This window comes from Chaetomium globosum, genomic scaffold (genome assembly GCF_000143365.1).
Source record: "Chaetomium globosum CBS 148.51 scaffold_8 genomic scaffold, whole genome shotgun sequence".
NCBI lineage: Eukaryota > Fungi > Ascomycota > Sordariomycetes > Sordariales > Chaetomiaceae > Chaetomium > Chaetomium globosum.
In genome coordinates this window covers 597,884-614,391 of record NT_165983.1, presented here as the reverse complement: position 1 = coordinate 614,391, position 16,508 = coordinate 597,884, and the positions used below count along the sequence as shown (strand labels likewise).

Below are 16,508 nucleotides of genomic sequence, written 5' to 3'. Positions count from 1 at the left end.
CTCGCTGGGCTAACAACCGCCGGTTTGAGTCGCTCCCAAGCCCCATCATCCAGTTCGGCAACGATTTGGGTCGCTGCTCGAAAAGCAAGGGTGTGGGCAAGACCTCAGCGGTCAGCGGTGGATTCAACAACGAAGCCCGTCGTTCAATCTCAGCCTTCCTAGCTGCCTTTAGCTCCGCAGCCTATTCAGCAGTTCGTTCCTGGCGTCCCAGGGAAGACATTGTGGCAGGGATTGAGTTTGTTGACGACTTTTGCGTCTTATATCCCGGATAGAGCAGAGAACGCATCTGAGCGAGACCCCCAGATGATTGGCACTTCTCTCATTGTGATGCATCCTGCATGAGGTGGCTGGGACGGGAGAGGGGGGGCGCTTACAAAGGCGAATAGGTGGTGGAAGTGGCTGTGGGGTTCGACGAGGAGGACCTGGGAGGGTGGGTTAGACGAGTTGGACTTGGATTTGGCATCATCGTGAGGGAGGTGGTCCAAACTTACGCGGTGTGTTACCGGAAGCAGGTTGGCGAGTTCTCTGGCGGCGCTCTGCGTTGCAAGTCAGTTGTTTACTTGCTTCCTTGCTATCGACCACAGCCATGGCAACGCACCAGTCCAACGTATGAGCCGCCGACCACCACAATATTTCGAAGTGTCGCAGCCATATTTATTTGATTGTGTGCTGTGATCTGATAAGCCTAATGTTCCGGCAGGTTGCGCAATGATGGACTTTAAGTCGGTCAAGTTGATTCCACGGGTGGTTTGTTCGTATAATAAATAAATGCCCGAATGGTTGAGAACGTGGAAATTAAAATGGGAACCAGGAGTTAGGCTCGGACTTTGGACAACCACACCGCAAGTTCAGGTTTGTCAAAAAGCTTTCGTGCGGTCAAGACACTTAACTATACCGGAGGATCGGCTTATCAGATCCTCGGATGATCCGAGAATCGGGCGCTGCTCGCCCTGGGCAGGAAGATTGTTGCCCCTCGGGGCTCGGCGCTGACAGTGGGTCGCTGAGCCGGTGGGGCCGGGGAGGGTTCGCGGCACGCGGCATGCGGACACAGGGTTAAGGTTGAGCCTGGACTCCGGAGTTAGGAATTATTGGGGAGTTTAGATGTTGTTTTGGGCTATTTGGCACTATTATTTGTTTTTATCCGTCCTTCAAGCGTTTGATTAGCTGTTGCTCTATGGATCCACGAACTCAAAATGCAAGATATTTAGGTACACGTAATGAGGTGGGGAGGTATTTGCACGAATACTCCGGTTCCCTTCGCCTGAGAACAGAAATGAAATGGTCCTTGACGATCGAGCACAGCGCAAGTTTAGGTCGTCACTCCCCCAGGGTGATAAATCTGCCTTGCTTTCAAGGTGACCATTTCATCGACATTGCCCTTGACCGAAAGTCACCTCATTCAAGTTTTCAACCAAGAGTTGGCCGCTCATTCTTGCCCTCAGCCCTCAGATACTCGCACACAGCCGTGCCCCATCTGACGGCCCCTTTATATCTCCACATGCCAGGCGCATTTCCCGCCTTCAGCCCTTCAATCGCGTCTGCCAGTTCTGGCCCGAGCCCTTCCTCCTTGATCTCATCCAATGAGTACATGTATGTTTTGAAGCTGAACAAGATGGCCCCCCGTCTTGGGCAGCCGCATCAACGACTGCAGCTCGACCCGAAATCGCACCTTTTCGATATCAATGTCTGCCTCCTCGTCGACTTCCTCGCCCGAGTGGATGTGATTCCCACTCGGGGCAAAAAGATGCGGATGCGTTTGAATCGACCACTGCATTGAATGCCGGTCAGCACAACAACCATAGCAAGACACAAATTCAAACGACAACCATAATGGAAATAAAAGAGAAACAGAACCAACATTAACTCTCTTTACGCACTTCCCCACCTGCAACCTCGCAAAATACCTCTCCATACTCCCCGCAATCTTCTCATACCCCGGCACCGGCTCATGAATTCCCGCCAACCTCTTCCCCAGCTTCTCCACCGGATCGAACCCCGACGGATGGCAGCACACGAACGCCACCAACCGGTGTGCACCACCCTTCCCACCCCCAACACCCTCCGGCAACAACAAAAACAAATCATCCTCCACCGTCTCCCCCAACACCGTCAACATCTCCTCCGCCCCCGCCAGCCCGGGATAAAGCGGCGCCGTCCGCCCCGTCACACAATTACGAAACCCCACACGGACGGTATGCGGCGCCGTCGACGGATCGCGCGATGTAGTAACCTGGAACAGGGTCGGGTAGCGCGCGGGCAGGTAGGTGCCGAGGAGGTAGGTGTAGAGTTCGTGGACGGGGGCGTGGCCGGCGGGTCGGAGGACGCCGAGCACAGTGCGGGGGTGCGTGGTGAGCAGGGCGCGGCGGGCGGTGATGCGGGTGAGGTAGTTGGTGTCGAGGAGGATGAGGGAGGAGGGGGTGCTGGTTTGGAGGGCTGGTGGTTGGGGGGAAGGAGGGGGGGGTGGTTAGTTTTGTTTTGTTTGTGTGCGTGTGTGAGGTGTGTTTTGGATGACGTGACGGGACTTGGGGTATTAAGATAACGTGCACCCACCCATGGTGATGTTGTAGGTTGGTTTGAAAGGTCGCAGTTTCAAGGGCGGTGTGGTTTTCCAGTCGAAGTCGGGAAGGGGCTCGATATTGGTGCCTGGCATCATTATCGGGCCGACGGCCTTTTCCTTTTTATCATCAAGCTTTACATCCGGCCGTGATCGGGTGTGTCGCCAGACGAACACGACCTGGACCATCGCCACGACTAAGAGAAACGCAATTTGGAGGAGTTCCATTTGGACGACGGTAGATTTGGTTCACGAGCCGGTGAGCAGGCTCAAAACGGTAAAGAGTTTAGGTACCTAACTAGTTGATAGGGAGCTCACGTAATCGCTGGATGAGATCATTAAACCCCGTCCCTTTCGTCGTCCCCAACGACTCCAACTTGGAATACAGGTGCGGTGCCAGTGGTCGGGCCTGCCGAATTCTGATTGCTCCGGTCCCCCTGTGCGACCCACTAGGCCGGTCAAGTTTCGCGCTCGGACCACTATGCTGTCTCATACCCTTGCCTCGCCCGCTTGATTATCTCCCACTGCCTCGTTTTTGTTTCCTTCCTATATCTTGGGTTCTAAAAAAGTCACCACCCTTTCTTGCGTAACAAGCTCCATCGTGTATACCAAACCCATACGAACTTACCACAACATGGTCTAAGTTTTAACTGTAACAATAGATAGGTACTTGCCAGAGCGGCAGAGCCTGGAGTCCTGGACGAGGTCAATTCCCCCGGGGCAAAAACATTCCATCCATCATGCGTTGTGAATCGCAACGCAGAAGGCAATTTAGTAAGGCATATCGGCAGCAAGAGTCTACCGTCAAATACCTGGGGCTGGCTGACAGATTTCTGGTGGGTGCGTCGCACAGTTACACAGCGTTCAGAGACAAACAGTGCATCCACGCGAGGCCACCAACCAGCAGTCCCGGCGAACACTTCACCAAGTCGCAATTGAGGCGCAGCGCCAGCACAAATGCAGCAGCGCCTAGGGGCAGTGTCGTTAATTGCAAGAATTCGTTGCCCAGAACTTGCTTCCATAATTTAAGCTGGGCATAATCTAGAATCCAAACCGGGGCAACGCGTGACTAAAGGGTGTTATCTGTCATGGATACATTTCAAGCCCTCTACCACTTGAAGTTCACTGAAGCAGCAGGCCTTCTTGAACTCCGAATATTGGAATTAATGTTGTTGGGTTACGTCCCTTGACACCAGACCAAAGCCATATGACTCTTACGACTAGGGGCGAAGGGTTATGACGGCAACCATGGACACCACATCAATCGAGATACATCCAAGAAATGACAGTAGAGCTGCAGACGGTGGCACACCTACCCACGATGGAACCCAGGCCCGAATATACGCCATGTGGAAGCTCAGGCAGTCCCGAAAACAGCACCCGACACATTGGACGAGGCCCGAGCACTCCTGGGTCTCTCCACGTCCCCTCCGAAAGAAGCCCCATCCTGCACGTCAGCTTTAACCATTCAGGTGGACAGCGCTAAAGTAACGCACGATCAGGCGCAGGAGTTCCCGGTTGAACCGTCGCACCTTTTGAATCTTGGCTCCTCTGCGTCCCCTCCTCCCGGAGCCCTATCCTCCGCGTCAGCTTCAACCGGTCCGGTGGACGTTGCTGAAGTAGCACCAGATGAGACTGTCACGGATATGCCGACGGGCGGAACCACAGGCCAGTCGCTAAACAAACCAATCAGGGAACCCACATGAGTGGCTCAGTGAGCTCAGTAGGAGGGTACAACTGAGCACACTGAGCACCTTTGTAGGAGCCAGCCAATCATGACCCAGGAATGGGAGAAAGAGCTCAGTGAGCTCAGTTGGAGGGTACAACTGAGCACACTGAGCACACAGGACTTAGATAGGTATATAGTCACTCGTGCTGGAGAGCTCTGGGAGTTCTCCAGTTAGCAATCACAACTACAGTTCGCTACAAGCACGGGAGCCTACTGTTGAGACAAGCCTTTGTTGTGCACCTTTTGGCTGCACCGAACCTAAGCACCCTTGAGAGATTACCTTCAACCGAAGCTGAACCCTAACAGGACAGGGTCTTGAAGTAGGTTCGTCACAGAGACCCAAGAGCTGCTGGTTGAGCTTTTGCAGCTTTCAGGGCTCAACCCCCCTTCCACCTCTCCCCCACCTAGAGCTACGTCTTCCGCGCCGACCTCGACTGGTTTGGTGGATATGGACGAAGCGATACCGCTGGAGGATTCCGAGATAGGTCCACTACAAGCCGCGGCATTGCTGACAGCGATTTCCGATGATACCATGGGGCCTGGCGAAACTAGCACGCTCGAAGGAGCCGCGGCGAATACGGACGACTCGATTGACATGATTGACCAAAGTACCAGCGTTTCCCTAGGCCCCAGCCCTTGTTTCGCACCAGATATGGACGAGGTCTTGAATCCTCAAAACACGAGAAATAATTCCTGTCAAGTTCAGTGCTATACCGTTGTTCGATGACAGCCCGTTCCTCCGCCATTCTGGCTATTCATTCCAAGGCAATCGTGAGATTAGTTTAAGCTTTGAAACTCAACATATCTCCCGCCGTTTCTTGAGAACAGAACACTAATTTGCGATCGTACAGGGATTTTTGATAGAGTGTACCCTTTCCAGGCATTCCACAACTCCCTTGAGTTGCTCAAATCGGAAGACGTGGACATTCACTTGTTGTGAGTTAACACCTGTGCCAAGTCATTTGACATTATATATGTTATGCTAAGTCTGGAAAGCATGCTGGCGTGTCCCTTGGATATGTTCCACGATAGCTATGAGTTCGACAAGCTGTGGCAGAGCTTGGAGTTTGTCCCAAGCTTTCCGTTACAAGTCCGCCTCGGAGGAGTCCCTTGTTTCGGGCATAGGCTAAGCCCGGTAACTGCTGTGTGCAACATGGAACCTTCAGCAACCCTGAAAGGGAAATCGATGGCCCAGGGAGGTTTCTACGGTAAAATTCTCCCCGCAACCCGCTATTGATCATTAAGTTCTAACGCCTAGATGACTTCTGGACGCTGGTTCCATACGTGACCTTGGAACCAGGAGTGGAAAGTTCCATGCCCCGAGTTTGGAGAGGGCGAAAAAAACCCGTCTTCATATGGGCATGAGGATCGTGGCTTATTGAAGACAGTCGAGTAATTTATGTCAAGGTAAACCTTGCGACGCGGCAGATGAGCGTCTTCAGCCCTTCCCGGGACCAGGCACATTTCAAGCTCGTCAAGTGCTGCGATGCAGCCTCCAGCTTTAATGTCAAATCCGATCCGTTCATTTTCCTTTCTTCTCACTTATCCTCGATCTTAGATTCCTGGGTCCTCGAAGACACATCAATATCGGACTTGATCTGGAAAAGGGTATGGCCAAACGAGCTTCTTTTCCATCACAGTATGCCTGACTCTGACCGTATCTCTATTAGGAGACGTTCTGTCTATCCCTGAACGAAGACGCTGGTACGGAGGCCGAGGAAGAAATGAAAGCTGCGGCGCGAGAGCTTCGACAGCTCCTTCCCTCGTTAGCACGCCAATTGGAGAGCTTCGAATGCCTCTGTTGCATCTTGGTCGACGCCATTGACGAACATCGAGAGGTCAAAACGCTGCTTCAGATTCCGGAAGCCGTGTTCGCTCGAGTCGAAAAAAATCTCAAGACATCGCTATCAGCGGCGCGTTGCGTGAAGGAGAAGCTAAGATCGCGCTTAAGGATGGTAGACACCTGCTTGTCGACGGTATGATGCCCCGACGATTATGCCCTAACCAATCCTCAAAATACATGGTCTAACGAATTCCACTAGCTATCTGCCATTTCCAGTTCGAAGAACGATCGCGCTGTCAGCGAAAATACAACTCACATGGGACGATTGGCAGAGTACGGGAGGGAGGAAAACCTCAACATGGGGAAAATTGCTCGGGCAACCAAGCTCGACAGCCAAGCCATGAAAATCATCGCCATCATGACGATGCTGTACCTCCCTGCAACTTTTGTGGCCGTAAGTACCTACCGGAAACGCCTTTCGACTATGTCATCAAGATCCGGAACTAGTGTTGTTTTGTGTGACACGCGGCTACTGCGGCCACGGAGGCTGATTGAAGCGCTGCTAACTTGCTGCTTGCCAGACTCTCTTCAGCATGGGGATCTTTCACTTCGACTTCGACAATGGGATGACTGGCGACTTTTCTGTGGCAAGGTATTGGTGGCTGTACTTCACAGTTGCTATACCCCTGAGCGGGGCGACTTTCATGATATTCTATCATAGAGTCAAGTCACACAAGAGCGCGGACAAGAAGGAATCACAGAAAGCCGCGACAGGAGCTTGATAGTAGTTATCTATTACTTAGGTATCGACGGTTCTCTGTCTCAGAGTCTTTTTCCCTACATGCATGCCAGACGTTTTTTCGGTTGGGTATCTCTTGTAATGCCCCTGTTCTCGTCTTATCGGCTCTAGAGGCCCGGCTAGCCTTCAATCCCATACTTTTTTCCCCGAGCTCGGGTTGAAGGTATTGGAACTACGGGACGACATGGGATTGGGTCATGGCAACTGGCTTCTGATGATGGCCTTAGTTCTCCCCCGAGACCTGCAATTCTTCTATTCTATGTATTGTCGTTCAAAATCCTTATATAGCTAAGGGGTTTCCTGCAGCGGCGATCGACGTGGTATGGGCGTCTGGGTGGAGTATTGCGGAAAAACAAAACGTCCATTTACCACCGCGCAACGAAACCCGTACCAGCGGCTCCTTCCCACGACCCTGGGGGGTACATGCCAATAGTAGAGGGCGGGGTTCGCCCCCGCCACCTGCAGCCTCTGCCACCGTCACGCGCCTTATCAATATGAGGACTGGTCAGCTCGGACCTCACCTCGACACTCACCATCTTCATAACTTCACTCCATCGCCTTGGTCGTGACAACTCACACCCTCGCCCCCAAAACTCATCACCCCACCAACCCAGCATTCTCAGCCTAGCATCTCCAACTCAACCTCTCCAATCCACCCATCCTACCATCATATAACAACCCCTCACAACTCTCAACCAACCAATCCAACCCCACAATGACGAACCTCTCCCTCCGTGAACTCGACCCCTGGTCCAGCACCCCCCCATCCACCTCCGACGCCAAAGAACAACTCACCTTCCTCGAACCGACCCCCTCCTACGAAGAATCCATCCGCGCCCCCCGCCCCAACGCCCTGCAAATCCTAGGCGCCACCTTCGGCGGCGTCGTCGTGACCCCCGACCTGCAAAAGCTCGTCGGCGACAGCGACCGGCTCACGCTCGACCTGCGCACGCTCAACGTGACCCTCCGCCCGGACCCCGCGCCGGGCCACCTCAAGGTCCTGACCATCCTCTACCGCTTCGACGACGACGCCGCGCAGGGCACGGACGCGCGCCTGCTGGTGGTGGCGGAGGACGCGGGGCCGGCGTCGCGCATGGTGCGGATTGATCGGCATATGACGGGGCAGCAGCAGGCGAGGGAGCGGGCGGGGTTGAGGGCGGGCGGGGAGAGGTATTTTCATGGGGTGTTGGAGAGGCCGGTGGAGGGCCGGGGCGGGCGGGGAGGTGGATATCCTGGCGGTGGTGTTTGGGCCGAAGAGGGTGGAGGAGCCGGCGGTGCTGTCGGTGCTGGCGAATCATTTTGAGGGGCGGTGGGGGCAGGTCAGGATGACGAATGCGTTTTTTGGGAGGGACCCGTGGCCGTATAAGAGGAAGTCGTGGACGGTGTATTTTCGGTTTGTCGGGTCGCAGAAGGTGCAGGTCGTCACGGGGTGGGAGGATGGCGCGTTGGAGGTGCCGTGGAGTAGGCATGCGTGAGTGAGGTGTGGGATGGTGGAGGGGGGGCTGGACAATGTTGTGGAATAGGCATGAGTACCTACCTTACGTAGGTAGGTGAGGGGCAATATCTAGGAGAGGGTGCGGCTGTTTGATTTTGGGACTCGTTCAGTTGGGCGGTTTTGGGCAGGCGATGATACAGAATAATCATTTCACCACAGAAGTATCTAACTTTGTCTGGAAGCGTCGAAATACAACCACACCGGTATGTCCGACCAAGACGATACCAATTCAATCCGTTGACAATACCCCGCTCCTGAGTACACACGCCGTTGTAAAAGAATCATACAATGCGTTGAAGATTCCTTTTCCGAATGTACACGCCGGTGTCAAGAACAATGCAATCCGCTGAAAATCTAATGCCCCCGAGTATACACGACGGCGTAAAGAGCCAACCAAAACCGTACATTCAAATTTCGATCCGTTAGAAATCCCCCGCTCCGAATACACACACTGTCGCGGAGCACGATTCCATATCTGTCCCACGCCGACCCGCTAAAGATTCCGGAAAACATCCACCCGATTGTTCATCGCTGTCATCGTCACCTTGGCCGTTGGAGCTTCCCATTCAAAGGCATGGGGCACGCCCTTATACATGCGCAACCTAGCTTCACCCCCGGCATCCTTCACGCGCTGAACAAACCGTGCGCAGTCCCAAAGCGCGTGATCAAACTTCTCGGCGTCGATATACATCCTCGGCAGCCCCGCAACGTTCGCTGCTCTCCCCGGCGCCACCACCTCCTCCACATTGCCGTACCGCGCCATAACATTGTCCATATACAGGCCCCACGCCCAGGCATTCACCGCCGCCGTCCATATCAGCAACCGTCCCACACCCTCCGTCCTCGACCTGTCGTCGAGCCATGGCGCCACCAGCACCAACTCCTTAACCAAAGGCGGCTGCTTCGTGTTCCGCAGCAGCATCGCCGCGGCAAGGGCCGGCGTGCCACAGCATGAACGCCCAGGATCACAAGACGGCTCGGATTGATAGAGAGCGCCGCCGCGTTCTGGTGCAGATGGCGGAGGGCTCCGATCACATCCCCCACCGGTTTCGGGAACGGATGCTCCGGCGCGAGGCGGTACTGTACTCCCGAGCGAAGACGTCGAGCTGGGACTGCTTGGCGTACATGTACCACATGGCCTCGTGGCGGAAGACCTCCGTCGACCCGGCCATGAACCCCCCGCCGTGTAGGTACAGGATGGCTGGAGGCTTGTCAGGCACAGCGGGCTCCGCCGGGGAGGTGTTTTTTTGCGCCTTGCGCATTGAGGCCATGAACTGGTGCAGCGCGAGCGGGGTACCGTCGGTGGAGCGGCAGTGGAGGGTCTTTTCGGTAACGACGTGGCGTCCGACGCACGGGGCGTGCTGCAGCACCGTCATGATGCAGTTGTTGATCAGCCAGCGGAAGTTGTCGACGTTGTCCATAGGCTCGAGCGGCAGGAGGGCGCTGTTGTAAGGCTGTACCGCTTGGAGGTACTCGGGGTCGTGCGTAACGTTGCTGAAGACCCGAGCTGGCAATGGTGGGGGCGGGCTGCTGATGTCGGCAGGCGGGGGACGGCTTTTGCGTAGCGGGTAACGGCAGCGAGCTGGCCGGTGACGACTCTTCTATGCCCAACACCGCTTGTCGGGCGGAGGGCGACATATTTTGCAGTGCTAGCACCGCTTGTTGGTCGGTGGGTGATAGGTTTCGTAAAGTCTGTAGCGCTTGTAGGCCGGCGAGCAATCGCTGTGACCTTGCTACTTCCTGTGGGCCTGTGGGAGACGGGGTTGGTGTCGGTGACACCGGTCGTGGGCCGGTGAGCGATGGATTTATGCGGGTTGGCACCGCTCGTGGACGAAAGGGCGACGCCTTCAACTTCCAAATGGCAGGGTGTTGCATTATGGGGTTTCCAGATGGAAAGAGAGTGTGGTTTGATGAAAGCGATGGTGCTGGGGAAAAAACGAACGTGTTCTGAGAAGACAGCGTGGTGTTCTAAAAAGAGAGTGTGAAGAAATTGTGGGTGCTCTGAGAAGAGAGTGTAAAGAGACTGAAGTATAGGTGTTCCAGGAAGAGAGTGTGGGTGTCTGAGAAGAGAGCGTGGGTGGGAGCGAAAAAGAACCAGCTGCCAGCTGAGAGCCGCAGCCGTTGAAGTCTTATCAATAACTTGCTCGTCCCATCGCAGGGGCCTCTTGTAAGCGCCATGCTGTTCACGCTGGTCCCATGGACATGCAGAATCTGCCTCGATCATCATGTCATCGGCTCATCTAGACCACCTAGACTTGCACTAGTAAGGTGGGAGTCAAAAAGTCTGATCATCTAGGTCCCGTTTCCTTGGCATCTGCCCACCGGCACAACCACCCACCCCCAGTGCCAACGCCCACAGCTAGATCAAACCTACTCCAAATCGAAAGCACAATACATAAGAGCAAAGCTACAATAGTCGAGAAGGTAAAGTTTTAGGGACCGCTGTCGCACTTTGCGAACCCGCACGCGGCGGCCATCGGTAACGCCTTGAACGAGACTTCAGATAACATACCTCGCGGTGATTACATCACCGTCGCGGCCGTTGTCGTCACAGTCCGCTTCTGACTGGCTGTCCAAAAATGTCCTAAAGCTTTCGAACGGGGAAAAGGGGGTGGTAATGTGGGTGTGTGCCAAGATGGAAATGTGGCGAGGCTTGTTGACACCCACTGTATACACGCCCTATCCTGCTACATTTAACCTAATTTGCCGTTCAATAGTGATCCCCCAAATATCGCGACAGCGTCTCGTAAAGTGGACGCCACATTGCCCTGTGCCCAGAAATGGTTCGCGCTAGAAACTTCGTGGGCTCGGAATTTGGAATCTGGGATGGCCTCCAACCGCGATGCCCAGTCCCGCAGCTTCCGGACGGGTACAAAGCCGTCACGGTCGCCATAGACGGCCAGAGTGGCGTTGTGCACCAGCTTCTCCTCTGCCTCGGCCGGCGTTGCAGCATCGTGGGGGCCGGTTTCTGAGGCGTCGGAATGGATGGTCGCGTTGTTGCCCTTCGCCGAGAACCGGGCCCACGCCCCGGACATGCTCAGCAACGGCGTGAGGGACATCGTGGCTAGGCTCGTAATGACACCTTGCAGCGGGGAAACGAGCAAATAGGCTGGCAGAAATGCGGTTCGGCGAGCCACGGGCAGCAGATGATCGGGGGTTGCGACACGTCCAGTTGGTTCATCCGAATCTCGTGGCGTGTGACTGCGTCCGCTGTGCGACCTCCTATGCCCCTTTCTGGTCCTAGCCATGAGCTCCGCGACGCCGTGCCGTATGGCCTCTTCAAACTCTGTCGACCGAGAACGACGGGATTCATGGCTCCTGCGGCTTTCCTCGTCCCCTCCGACTCGCAAACCAACATGCCGCCGCGGCGACTTCGGCCGGAGATGGTCGGCGGCGGCCTCCCTCGCACTGGCGAGCACGGTATTTTGCATCTCTGCCAAATGCTGTGCACGCAGTCGGATCTCGGCGGCCGATGTTCCGCACTCCGGGGCGCTGAAGAAGCCGAGTATGGTCTCGAGGGCCGGAAGTTGGGATGTGACCATGGAACCGTATGAGTAGCCCCCGAGCAACATGATCGGTTCTGTGTGTCTGGAGAACGGCTCTGGCGGTGTTGGCGTCGGTGGTCGGATGCGGATTGGTGACGTGACCTCCTCGACCGCATCTAATCCCTGATCGTCTCGTCCCATGCTCCCAAATCTGCCCTGCACACCCCTTGTAAACGGGTCAAGGAAGTGCACATAGTGGGAAACAAACCCGACGACCGACATGTAGTCAGCCCGCTCCGCCTTGGCTGTCCATGATGTCCTGCCAGCAGAGCCATGGGCGCCTCTAACGGTTCGGGTATCAGCTGACCACTGTAGGACGACTGAGTGGCGGGCATTGCCAAGTAGGAAACGGTCCGAACCTGAAGTTGAAGGTGCCAACGAGGAAGCCCAAGTGCAGCAGTGTTCCGGCCACGATATCGACGATGGGATCATCGTAGCAGCCGCCGAGGGGCGCGTAGGGGTGTGCTATGATAGCGGCATGCTTACACCACTGAGGCGCGTCGGGAGAAGCAGCGAGCGAGCGCGGATGGTATATGCGACAATTAATCGGGAGCCCGTCGTGAAGACTCGGCACCGTGAAGATCAAGCTCGGCGTTGGGAGCAATGGTTGCATGGTGAGTGGGGGTAATTCGATTCCTTCATCTGCGGACATGTTTGCAACTGCACCCATCTCTCTCACATGGAAGTATCAATCAACGAGCGGATTGCAGCCCGGAGGCGGCGAGCAGACGGCTGCAAGCCTTACTGGAAAAAAGTGCAAGACATGGGGAAGGACGCGTATGCCCTCCAAAACTCATTCTGATTGCTGTCAGAAGTTGCTCGACTTTGAAGTCTTGGCGGGCGGCGTCAGCCGGTGGATAGTATCTAACCCTAACTAACCCTAAGTAACCCCAAACACACTGGGCTTTTGCCAACCAATCACTCATTGTACCATTGTTCGCAAGGTGGTCGACTTCCATCCATTTTATCCTTTCTCCCTGACCGCCCGCTGTCTTTTTACTTTTTTTTTTTTTATTACTTCTCGAAGGCTGGTGCCAAGAATTACAGAGGGTCTGGTCTGGGGTTTGGAGGCTGGCAAGCTGATGGCTGGATGGCTCTCCGCATTGCCCTGGGTTACATTCCGGCGGGTTGGCCCTCGAAATCGCAACATGTGATAGTGATTTGGGGGAAGGCAGACTGACGTGCTTGCAAACCTGGAAACTGACAGACATCTCCGGTTTGTAGCCCGACCATCACTAGCACGACGCCTCGGTTAACAGTAGAAACCCGGCCAGTCCGGAAGCACACAGGATTCTCGGGGTTCAGTCTCACAACTGACTCGCAACATTATGGCGCTTCGGGGCAGGTTCGTTTCATGACGCAAAATGAGCAGGGGTCGGGTTTTTGCATTCCACCGTTTAAACGACTTGCGGTCTGCTAGGTAGTTCGGATGCGGGGACTTAAAATGGCTGGGACGAGTGGTAGTACGAAGTATACATGACTCGAGTTTCCAGTTGTCTGTTGAAGAACCTCGATCGATAGCACGGTTTGCAGGTCGGAGCACAGTCGCGCTCATTGGGTGGTGACGTGTCTGATTCCGCTCTCCCCTCAACCCCAGGTTCCCCCACCGGCTGCCCCGCCAGCCCACCAATCAAGGCACTCGCGCTCCTTCCCCACGATTTCTTTGTGCTTGTCCGTCACCGCCCCGAGATCTCTAGTGGGGGCCCCACGCTTCCCATTGCCCAGTTGGTGAGTGCGGGTCTTCACTGGGGCATGATTTCGTCAGGTGGCCTTTTTGGGGGTGCTGATCAGACAGAAGAACTCGAGAATCCCCGAGTTTCATCCGTCACTCTGTTGTTCTTTCTATTCCTAAAGACAGCCAAAGTTGTCGAGCAGCGCATCGCAACGCAAACCCGCCAATCCCCAGATACGCTGGCTAGCTCCAACGCGAAGGAAACGATACGCGCCAAACCTATCTTCGCGCCCTCAGTTCTCGTCGGGCCCTCTCTCTTAACAACCAACAATTTTCGCGGCTTGGACAACTCGGCACCGTAGGAGGAGGGCTACCACTCCCACGCCCCCTCATGACTATCGCCCGTGATTATGCCCGATCTCCTCGTCCATGGACCGCGCCGTACACCAGCCAGCGTACAGTCCTTCGATAATGCGAAGCCCGAGAGGAGACGGCAACCCCGCGGCCATGGTTCATTCCGTGTGACACGGTTTATCCAGAGCGCCGGTGATCTCGCCCTCTCGTGGCGGGATGGCCTCACTGTGTCGGAGCGTGAGGAGAAGAAGTGGCGGGAGGAGCGGAAACAGATACTCGCGGCGCGCATGGCACAAGTAAGTACAATGGCTGTTCTCCCCTCTAGCGATATACTTATCATCCCACCGCAGGCCAGCACGCTTGATGAGTGGGAAAAAGCTGCCACCGAGCTCGATCACCTCGAGGGCAACGACGAATGGAAGCTCAACGACACGACCGCCGAACCCGACTACCACCCCGACTTAATTCGAGCCAAACTAAAAGCCCTCGACACCGCCCGGACCAACTGCGATATCGGCGCCATGATGTATTTGATCAGGACCGAATTGTCGCGTAACACCGGTGGTATGGGAAATATGGATCTCTACCGCCACTCCTACATTGGTACCAAGGTACTGATCGAGCGGTATGTCGACTCGGCCCTTGAGACCATTGGGACCCTGGTGGAGAAAACGGCTTCTGGGTACGATCGGGATCCAAAAGAACTGTTGGAGGGGATGGTCTACGCCAGGCAAAGTTTCGGCCGGAGCGCTCTGCTCTTGAGTGGTGGCGCCACGTTCGGCATGGCGCATATCGGTGTGCTCAAAACGCTGTTCCGGGAACGGCTGCTCCCGCGCATCATCTCGGGCGCATCGGCGGGGTCCATCGTCTGCGCAGTCTTGTGCACGCGCATGGACGACGAGGTACCGGCGCTGATCAGGTCATTTCCGTTCGGCGATCTGGGCGTGTTCGAGGGCAAAGATGAATCCCTCTCGGATCACTTTCGTAACCTCTTGACCAAGGGCAGCTGGTCTGACATTTCGAACCTGACAAGAGTGATGCGAGAGTGGCTCGGCGACGTAACGTTCCAGGAGGCTTACAATAGGACGCGCCGGATCTGCAACATTTGCGTCTCGTCAGCGTCCATCTACGATGTCCCACGGCTCCTCAACTACATCACCGCACCCAACGTCCTAATCTGGTCGGCTGTTGCCGCCTCCTGTTCCGTGCCGATGATATTTCAGGGCCATCCCCTATTGATGAAGCACCCAGCCAGTGGGGAGCATTCCCCCTGGACTCCTACGCCGCAGCAGTTCATCGACGGCTCTGTCGACAACGATCTCCCGATGACGCGCCTCGCCGAAATGTTCAACGTCAACCACTTCATCGTCTCGCAAGTCAACCCGCACGTCGTGCCCTTTCTCCCGAAGGATGAGCACGTCATGCCAGGGCAGTTGAAACAGAGCCGAGCGCCGGACCGTCACCAGTGGATCTACGATCTGACATCCTTCGCCAAGGAGGAAGGACTTCACCGCATGCATTTCTTGGCCGAGATGGGTGTTTTCCCCAACCTACTCACCAAACTGCTGTCTGTTGTGAGCCAAAAGTACTCGGGCGACATCAACATCCTCCCGGAGATTGCCCTGAGCGACCTCCCCTACATGCTCAAGAACCCCACGCCCGACTTCATGCTCCGCAACTGTCTCATAGGAGAGCGCGCGACCTGGCCAAAGCTCAGCCGCATCCGCGACCGCCTCGCCATCGAACTCGCACTCGACCAGGCCGTCCACGCCCTGCGCGCCCGCGTCGTCTTCAGCCAGAGCCAGGTCAACCTGCGCCGGGCCATGGGCGTGCACAAGCCCATCCCCTTCCGCTACGTCCCCAGTAGCCCCGGCGGTGCCGGCGGCCTTGGTCCCGGCGGGCGCGCCCCCCTTCGGCGAACTGAGCCCGGCCTCAGGAGCCATCTGCGTCCTGCAGCCCCCCAGCTCCGGCGAGGCCACGCCTTCAGAGGGCATCGTGTTTGGCCGGCGCCGCGGGTCGGGCGCCAGCATCCAGCTCGTCGCTGCCCGCCACAAGAAGCCCTTCCAGGACGCCGAGGACGACCAGTCGGATGAAGACGAGCGCCTCGAGCTCAAGGTCCCGTCGTCGTCGTCGTCGTCGCGCGCGAGGGGCTGGGTCCGGGGGAGCGGCGGCGTCGGTGGTGGTCTCGGTGTCAGTGCCGCTGGCGCTGGCGCTGGCGTGCAGCCGCCGCGCCTGAGGCGGAACGCGAAGAGCCATACCTACATGCGTGGCGGGAAGCCGGCCGCGGACTCCCCTGCGCGGGACGAGTCCTGGCCGTTTGTCGGCAACTCGTCGTTGTGGCCGGGTAGGCAGCCACGTGAGGGTGCTAGCGGGACACAAGCGGCTGAGGGGGTGAGTGATGTGGATGATGTCGCGAACACCACCCCCCCTTCCCCTCCTGAGGACGGGGGCCCCTGTAAGCCTCTCTGGATCTGGATCTTGGTTCGGGAGAAGCCGGTGCGGCTGGGCTGCTTTGGCCGTTGGCACGCCGAGCCTGGACAGAGATAGTGCCGGAAGTGGTTTCGAAGGGCGTGCAGA

At 56.2% G+C, this 16,508-nt stretch overlaps 6 protein-coding genes across 6 annotated transcripts; 3 read left to right on the top strand and 3 right to left on the bottom strand.

Annotated features, from left to right (window-relative positions):
- Positions 1-1,407: 1,407 nt before the first annotated feature.
- CHGG_10915 (uncharacterized protein) lies at positions 1,408-2,554 on the bottom strand (the record flags this gene model as incomplete). The annotated part of the gene is made up of 4 exons (XM_001226181.1): positions 1,408-1,572; positions 1,670-1,768; positions 1,886-2,433; positions 2,551-2,554. The coding sequence occupies 4 exons, from the start codon at positions 2,552-2,554 to the stop codon at positions 1,408-1,410; spliced, it is 816 nt and encodes a 271-aa protein (XP_001226182.1).
- Positions 2,555-6,007: 3,453 nt separating this feature from the next.
- On the top strand, positions 6,008-6,848 carry CHGG_10914 (uncharacterized protein; the record flags this gene model as incomplete). Its single annotated transcript, XM_001226180.1, has 3 exons — positions 6,008-6,259; positions 6,326-6,520; positions 6,648-6,848. The coding sequence occupies 3 exons, from the start codon at positions 6,008-6,010 to the stop codon at positions 6,846-6,848; spliced, it is 648 nt and encodes a 215-aa protein (XP_001226181.1).
- A 732-nt stretch (positions 6,849-7,580) lies between these two features.
- CHGG_10913 (uncharacterized protein) lies at positions 7,581-8,168 on the top strand (the record flags this gene model as incomplete). The annotated part of the gene is made up of 1 exon (XM_001226179.1): positions 7,581-8,168. The coding sequence occupies one exon, from the start codon at positions 7,581-7,583 to the stop codon at positions 8,166-8,168; it is 588 nt and encodes a 195-aa protein (XP_001226180.1).
- Positions 8,169-8,853: 685 nt separating this feature from the next.
- CHGG_10912 (uncharacterized protein) lies at positions 8,854-9,736 on the bottom strand (the record flags this gene model as incomplete). Its single annotated transcript, XM_001226178.1, has 2 exons — positions 8,854-9,440; positions 9,658-9,736. The coding sequence occupies 2 exons, from the start codon at positions 9,734-9,736 to the stop codon at positions 8,854-8,856; spliced, it is 666 nt and encodes a 221-aa protein (XP_001226179.1).
- Positions 9,737-11,053: 1,317 nt separating this feature from the next.
- Positions 11,054-12,557, bottom strand: CHGG_10911 (uncharacterized protein; the record flags this gene model as incomplete). The annotated part of the gene is made up of 2 exons (XM_001226177.1): positions 11,054-12,061; positions 12,213-12,557. 2 exons carry the CDS (start codon positions 12,555-12,557, stop codon positions 11,054-11,056), a joined length of 1,353 nt encoding a protein of 450 aa, XP_001226178.1.
- A 1,430-nt stretch (positions 12,558-13,987) lies between these two features.
- Positions 13,988-16,478, top strand: CHGG_10910 (uncharacterized protein; the record flags this gene model as incomplete). Its single annotated transcript, XM_001226176.1, has 3 exons — positions 13,988-14,227; positions 14,282-15,794; positions 15,868-16,478. The coding sequence occupies 3 exons, from the start codon at positions 13,988-13,990 to the stop codon at positions 16,476-16,478; spliced, it is 2,364 nt and encodes a 787-aa protein (XP_001226177.1).
- Between the last annotated feature and the right edge of the window lie 30 nt (positions 16,479-16,508).